Source organism: Littorina saxatilis, linkage group LG10, assembly GCF_037325665.1.
Source record: "Littorina saxatilis isolate snail1 linkage group LG10, US_GU_Lsax_2.0, whole genome shotgun sequence".
NCBI classification, from domain to species: Eukaryota; Metazoa; Mollusca; class Gastropoda; order Littorinimorpha; family Littorinidae; genus Littorina; species Littorina saxatilis.
In genome coordinates this window covers 45,205,796-45,213,295 of record NC_090254.1, presented here as the reverse complement: position 1 = coordinate 45,213,295, position 7,500 = coordinate 45,205,796, and the positions used below count along the sequence as shown (strand labels likewise).

Sequence of the window (7,500 nt, the reverse complement as noted above, 5' to 3'; positions counted from 1 at the left end):
CGAAGAGGCCATTGCCAGCAGTTCGGCCTCATCACCTGCCGCACTCAGTATCGGAGTGCCGCTTTTCTACCCAGCACAGTGAAGGACTGGAACTCTCTACCAGCAGCTGTCGTCGAGGCCCGCACTGTCGACACCTTTGTGTCGCGCGCCTCGCACTAAACCAGCAGCCACTGTGACTCATGTCCCCTCCCCCCCATACTCCCCAACCTGTGAATTTTAATGGACTTTGGATGCTGGAAACGCTACTTTATTGGACTTGCGCAACATCCCATCAAGTGCCGAAATAATCACTACTGTTGATTGTGGGCAGTAATGGAAAGACAAGACACACACACACACACACACACACACACACACACACACACACACACACACACACACACACATAAGAAACAAACACACTTTTTAGTCTCATGTATTCCAAGAGAGAAAAAAATATACATCTTGAAGTCTCAATAAGTCAATTAGCAAATCTATATCTTCCAAGTTCACTAAGGCAAGATACTCACTCAAAGTTTGTAAAACTCTTGAAACCAGTCCAGTAATTATGTCTTGCGCCTTCGGTCTTAGTATTGGACTGTCCAGTCTGGTTCGTTTCTGTTGGTGTATCACATAGTGCTCTTGCAACTGCCAGTTTTTCCATCTTCCCAACGCATTTGTTGACAACTTGCCGTTACGTCCAAGTTCGATAACTAGGAACGAAAATTCTGAGTGACCTCCCTTGATCGCCAAGGGACAGTACTCTCAGTCTCAACCTTTCACAGTGGAATCGAAATTAAAAAAAGTTTCTGTAACAGTTTTTAAAACGCCAGCAACTTCAAAGCCAGTGTGACTGCTGATACATGTATAAGATAACATGCTACACTTCAGCATATATCAGGACTAATACAGATCTTGTGACGCTGAGGCGAATGGCAAATGGAACTTTCAGCAGGAAGAAATTCAGGTAATGTTGAACTGTACTGTTGTAAATCATAGTTCACGATCCGTTGGCATTGTGATTGTTGACTTATTTTTCATACGAGTCACAAATATCAAAGCAATATCATGCATAACGATTGGAAAGGTGGATTTCTCTCTCTTTCTTTCCTGCCTTCTGTCTCTTTCTCAGTTTCAGTCTCTCTCTCTGTCTTTGTCTGTCTGTTACTCTCTCTCTCTCTCTCTCTCTCTCTCTCTCTCTCTCTCTCTCAATCTGAGACTTTCTCTCTCAATCTGATACTTTCCACACATGTGCACGCAGGGCACTTACTGTTCAATCTTACAGCTTCAGGTCAAATGCATAACTGTACAGTAAAGAAGAGATCTCAGGAGAGGCATGGGGAGTTATTTTCGAAAATGATCTATTCAAAGACACTTAAATTTTTAAAACAAGGTTTGATTGACAACTGCTCTCCCCCCCCCCCCCCCCCCCCCCCTTATTCCCACTCTCTATCTCTCTGTCTTCATTAACAAGTAAAGATTTGAGTGTGTTTAGGCTATTGTAATTAATGCAATTCACACATCAATGCTTTCAATTTTCATTGCAGGGTGGGAGGAATTACCATGAGGATGGAACAGAAAGCATTCACAGGGATGTAAACTACAAGGTACAACCCCGACATTCTGGCTGTTGAGGCCAAGTAAGTGTGTGTCACTGTGTGTGTATGTGTGTGTGTGTGTGTGTTTGCAGGTAAAATCCTTGTTTAACGCTAAGATGAATGTTCCAGCAGTCATATTATTATATTTATAACAAAAAATCATATAATTTGAGAGAAGGCAGTATTATTGTCAGGCCTCAGCCTAGGGTCATTGATACATGCTGATATTATATGACGCATTGTTCTAATCCTTGGCTGGTTGGCCATCACATCATTTCGGGATGTAGGAGGTCTTCTGACAGAACAATTTGTTGTAGCTGGGACATCTTTACCTATGCATATTTTTAGTCAAGGTCCAACTGACATTCTATTGTCTTAGTCTGGGGAAAATTTTGTTGGAAGGTGTTCTGTGTGAGTGTGTGTGTGGGGGTGGGGTGGGGGTGTGGGTGGACGGGTTGGTAGGGCTGTTAATGTTATCCGTGCCAGGCAGCATTGACATAGAGCATTTCATTCAAACACAGAATGATGCTATCAAAGTTAGCAAATTCACAGAAGTAAATTCAACAATATTGGCATAATGCAAAGACAATTTAAACCTTATTTACCTTCAGTTCTATGTTCAGCAAAGAACACCAACAAAGAAGACATACTGTAATTATAGTGTTTACACTGAAGTTCTGAAATAACACTGAATTCTTTGTTTTAATATTGTTGCATTCTTTGTCTTTGCAGGTGTCATAGCATGTGGAGCAGATCTTCAAAGTCGCCTATTGCAGACATGTCATCGTCTGCACTGGTTGTATCAACAACTTTTTCCATGGCTACTGCTGCAGATTTTACAAATATATTGTCTGCTGCAAATTCAACAACTTCTTTGTCTGTTGGTGCTGCAAACTTAACAACTTCTGTGTCTGCTTCTGTTTAAAATTCAACAATTCTTGTTGTCTGGAGCTGCTGCAAAGTGAATGACTTCTTTGTTTGCTGCTGCAGATTTAACAAGTATATCGTCTGCTGCAAATTCAACAACTTTTTTTGTCTGCCGCTGCTCCTGCTGCAAACTTAACAACTTCTGTATCTGCTCCTGCTTAAAACTCAACAATTCTTGTTGTCTGGAGCTGCTGCAAAGTGAATGACTTCTTTGTGTGCTGCTGCAAATTTAACAAATATATCGTCTGCTGTAAATTTAACAACTTCTTTGTCTGCTGCAGATACTACACATTCAACAACTTCTGTGTCTGCTCCTGCTTCAAATTCAACAATTCTTTTTATCTGCTGCTGCAAAGTGAGCGACTTCTTCCTCTGCTGGTGGTGTTGCAAATAACCTCATATTTCCTTGTCTCTTCTGGCATCAAGTCGGATGTATAATATATATCTGCAAAGACTTTTTTAAACCCAAAAGATGGAATAGAATTGGTAAATTTCTAGGTACAGAACCTAAAAGTGTGGTATATCCAAACTCACTTCTAGAAACTTTAAAACTGATTCAACTTTTGAAATTTGTATCATTGGTTTTTTTTTTTACATTGTGGAAATATCAGGGAATGATGAATAAATGTTTAGAACATATTATCAAAACATGTTTCTACTGGGTTTATTTATTTGTATTTTGTTTTGTTTTATGTTAGCATGTACGTACACTGTTTGGCTCAAAATATGAGACCTGGCCAGTACCATTCTTGCAATGAGACAGAGATAAAAAATAAAAAAAAATCAACAGCCTGCATGCTCTCCGGATTAAGTAATACAACAAGATCATATAGCGTTAGCTGCAAAGTTAACCGTTCTCACCAAAAACCTTTTTCAAAATTTGATTTGACTTTACATGTTGGTGTTTGCTTGTCTTTTTTTAACATGGTTTTAGCTACATATATAACACTACAACAACAGCAGACAGAAAAGACTATGGGAAATGCATCTTCAAATAAGAAAAAAAATTTAAAAAGCAAAATAAAAAATTAAATAAAATTATTTTCCTTATGATTTGTTTGATTATGTTTTTTGGGGGGTTCTTTTTAATGTTTGCACTCAACGTGAAAAATACGTTCAAACAGCCATTGTATTATACTTTTATTTTGGTCAAATTGATATTAGCGGTAAACGTTAAATTAACGTTAATTTAACGTTATATTATGGTTTTATTTTGGTTGAATTAACGTTAAATGTTAACGTTAATTTAACGTTTATCTTGATGAGCAAAATAACCTAAATCTAACGTTAATTTAAGGTTAGCCATAAAACATGAAATAAACGTTAGCCATAAAACATAAAACTAACGTTAATTTAACGTTACATTATGGTAGTTTTTTTTATTATTTTTTTTTACAAATACATTTTTTTGAAACGTTTGTTTTTGATATAATATGTCAAATTTTTTTTTTTTTTTTTTTTTTTTCAAATTTTTTTTTTTTCAAATTTTTTTTGTGTTGCTTGTTATTGTCAATGTTACCACCACAACAATAACAACATTTTTTTTTTTGTTGTTTTTTTTGCTTTTGCTTTGATTTTGAACGGTTATGTGTCAACGTTTATTTAACGTTTTTTTAACGTTTCAGTGCAAACCGTTTTTTTTGTGTTTTCGGGCAAACGTTAAATTAACGTTTGAAATTGGTTTGATTTTGAACGGTTATGTGCCAACGTTAATTTAACGTTATTTTAACGTTTCAATGCAAACCGTTTTATATTGGTTTTCAGGCAAACGTTAAATTAACGTTTAAAAATGGTTTGATATTGAACGGTTATGTGTAAACGTTTATTTAACGTTATTTTAACGTTTCAATGCAAACCGTTTTATATTGGTTTTCAGGCAAACGTTAAATTAACGTTTAAAAATGGTTTGATATTGAACGGTTATGTGTAAACGTTTATTTAACGTTATTTTAACGTTTCAATGCAAACCGTTTTATATTGGTTTTCAGGCAAACGTTAAATTAACGTTTAAAAAAGGTTTGCCATGAAAACGGTTTGCTTGCTAACGTTAATTTAACGTTAATTTAACGTTTGCTTTAGAACCGTTTTTCTGCTAACGTTAATTTAACGTTAATTTAACGTTTAATGCTAACCGTAAACCAAAATCTAACCATGCAAACGTTAAATTAACGTTAAATTAACGTTAGCATGCTATCAGGGGTGTGTGTATGCGCGAGTGTGTGTGTATGTATGTGTGTGTATGCGTGTGTGTGTGTGTGTGTGTGTGTGTGTGTGTGTGTGTGTGTGTGTGTGTGAGTTTACGCAGTATGTGTGTGTGTGTGTGTGAGTTTACGCAGTATGTGTGTGTGTGTGTGTGTGTGTGTACGTGTGTGTGTGTGTGTGTGTGTGTGTGTGAGTTTACGCAGTATGTGTGTATGGGGGATGTGTGTGTGTGTGTGGGAGGATGTGGGGGTATATGGGTGTGTGTGTGTGTGTGTGTGTGTGTGTGTGTGTTTGTAAGCGAATGTCAGTTTGTGTGTGTGCGTGCGTGTCACGGGCGTGAGTGCGGCACACACACACACACACACACACACACACACACACACACACACACACACACACACACACACACACACACACACACACTTCAAACTACATAGGCAGTACACTGACTAAGAAAATTAGTTGTGTGACATATTTCCTCTTAAATTAAAGATTCACATGAAAGCAAGTGTGTTAATTTTTTTTTTAGGAGACAATGGGCTAAAACAGGGGAGCTAGCTTTGCAACCAAGATCACTCGTCGGGATAGATTATCTCCCTGCGTGTTCTCCGTAAACATAATTTTAAAGAGCGTCTCATTGTCTCATTGTTGTATGTAATCACAATTTGGTATAAGAAAGTTACATGTGTGTGTGTGTGTGTGTGTGTGTGTGTGTGTGTGTGTGTGTGTGTGTGTGTGTGTAAACGTATGCTATATTCAGACGCACAAGTGGCTACTGCGTTCCAAATGTATTGCCCATCCGGATCCCTAAATCGTGTGACACTGTGGCAGAAGTGTTGCCATGAGAATAAAGGGAGGTTTTGTTGTCTTCCCCTGGTTACCACTCCTTCACAAACCTCACTGCCACGTTGTCCTCGCGTCCTCGTCGTCATTTGTCAGACGCCGGTGTAACACGAAATTTTTACTCCACGAAAAATTTACTCCGGAGTAAACATTTCGTACGAAATTCTTACTCCGAGTACACTTTTCGTACGAGAAAAGAACTCCCCAAGGCACGAACAAATTACTCCCTCCACGAAATTTTTACTCCCCATTTTTTTTTACTTCCAGTAAAAATCTCGTACGCGAAAATGGAATGCGGGCGAAGGGATAATGCCAATATGTGATCTCGCGCAAACGAATGTCGCGCTACCCTCCCTCCACCCCTTCCACAACCAAGACTAACAGGGGACAAGGGAGTATAAATTTCGTACACCTGACATGGGAAGTTAAATTGCTCGTGTTAGGGTGAAGTAATTTATTCGTTTTTTATTCGTCTGGGGAGTAACATTTGTGTACGAAATGTTTACTCGGAACTCTCCTGTCGTGGGGAGTAATTTTCTCGTGTAAGGGGGGAGTGTTATTTTCGTAAAGGGAGTAACATTTTCGTACGAAATTTTTACTCCGGAGTAAAAAATCTCGTGGGAGTAATTTTCTCGTGTTACACCTGCCCGCCATTTGTCATAAAGTGACACGCCGCTCTGCGCGTGCGCGGACTGCCAAGAGCGCCCCCTGACGGGGTTATCCGAGCGTTTCTCTTCCTGGCAACCTTGGCCACAACCGGAAAGAATGCGAAAGATACCTCTCTTAGTAAGAGCTAACAAGAGAAATCTTCCAACGCCAATGGGACGATAATTATGTTTTTTTCGATCTGGCTTACATCGTAACGAACTCGAACTAGTTCTATGAAGGGTCAGTAGGGCTAGGTCTTGCCGTTTAAAATTTGTAAAATTGCTGGAACTGAAGGTTACTACCTCGCTAAGTGCGCCTCGACTTGGATCTACCTTTCCGGGGGGATATAACGGGAGAGTGATTGTGAGTTGTGTACCAACGAGGATTTCGGCTTTCACCTGCTCACTTGCGCCGCTCTCCAAACGATCAAAACAGCGCGCTTCTCATTGTTTGTTCAAGGTAGTTGTATATGTGAGAATCGAACAGTGTCTTTGATATTGTCTTCAAGGCAGTTGTGTAGCTAAGACTCGGGTAGTGCCTTAACCATTATCTTCAAGGCAGTTGTTTAGTCCAGAATCGAAGAGTGCCTACATCATTATCTACAAGGTGGTTGTGTCACCATCGCCAAGATGGCTCAGTGGTTTCTAGCACTTACCCTTCTGCTTCTTTCTGTGATTGGGGTTCGAACCCAGGCGCCGCCACCCCCCACCAAGACAATGACCAACAAACCGCAACATCCGTTTTGCCACACCCCGCCCTACCCCCAGGCTCCCAAGATGGAGATCTTCCAGATGGACATCAGAACGGGGTTTCTCAATGGTTACCGTAGCAACCAGACCGTCATAGGTGAGTCAGTCGTTTCGTTGATAATCATGAATTGATTTTGTGATTTTTTTAATTACATTTTTATGTATTCGATTTTGTTTTGATTTCATTCTTAGAATAGGTGCAAGACCGCAAGAGGTGAGTGAGTCATGTAATGTATGATCATCAATTGATATTTGTTTTAATCCCCAAAAAACCCAGACTTCTAACGTTCCAAAATTCGGCAGTCGAAACCCAAATTTTTTTAGTGATATAACATTAACTTACCGTTTGAGTTTGATTTTGTTTTTTATATATACATTTACCATTATGACAGATGTCCATTTGTGAAAACAAATAAACAGGAATGCCGTTTCGTGTGCCCTCGTCAACAACAACAAAACTTGACTAAATGTAAAAAGAAGAGCATGGGTGTATCAACTCTGTCGTAGTTTTCACAATTTTCGCTGAAAAGGTAAGTACAGCTGACTTTCTATGT

General features: G+C 39.1%; 1 protein-coding gene and 2 long non-coding RNA genes across 6 annotated transcripts in view; 2 read left to right on the top strand and 1 right to left on the bottom strand.

The window, feature by feature from the left end:
- LOC138978936 (uncharacterized) overlaps nucleotides 1-748 on the bottom strand; it is a 6,873-nt gene extending 6,125 nt beyond the window's left edge. The window contains exon 1 of the long non-coding RNA XR_011459854.1: nucleotides 510-748. This is a non-coding gene — a long non-coding RNA (uncharacterized lncRNA). The remainder of the gene's footprint in view (nucleotides 1-509) is intronic.
- A 58-nt stretch (nucleotides 749-806) lies between these two features.
- On the top strand, nucleotides 807-3,152 carry LOC138978935 (uncharacterized). Its single transcript, XR_011459853.1, has 3 exons — nucleotides 807-946; nucleotides 1,527-1,619; nucleotides 2,310-3,152. It is a non-coding gene; the product is annotated as an uncharacterized lncRNA (long non-coding RNA).
- A 3,084-nt stretch (nucleotides 3,153-6,236) lies between these two features.
- LOC138978934 (uncharacterized) overlaps nucleotides 6,237-7,500 on the top strand; it is a 45,571-nt gene continuing 44,307 nt past the window's right edge. For 3 of the 4 annotated variants that reach the window (XM_070351751.1, XM_070351749.1, XM_070351752.1), the window contains exon 1: nucleotides 6,237-7,043. In XM_070351751.1, coding sequence (XP_070207852.1) covers nucleotides 6,827-7,043 — 217 coding nt within the window. In that variant the 5' untranslated portion in view covers nucleotides 6,237-6,826. The remainder of the gene's footprint in view (nucleotides 7,044-7,500) is intronic. The other variant, XM_070351750.1, reaches the window with a different exon arrangement.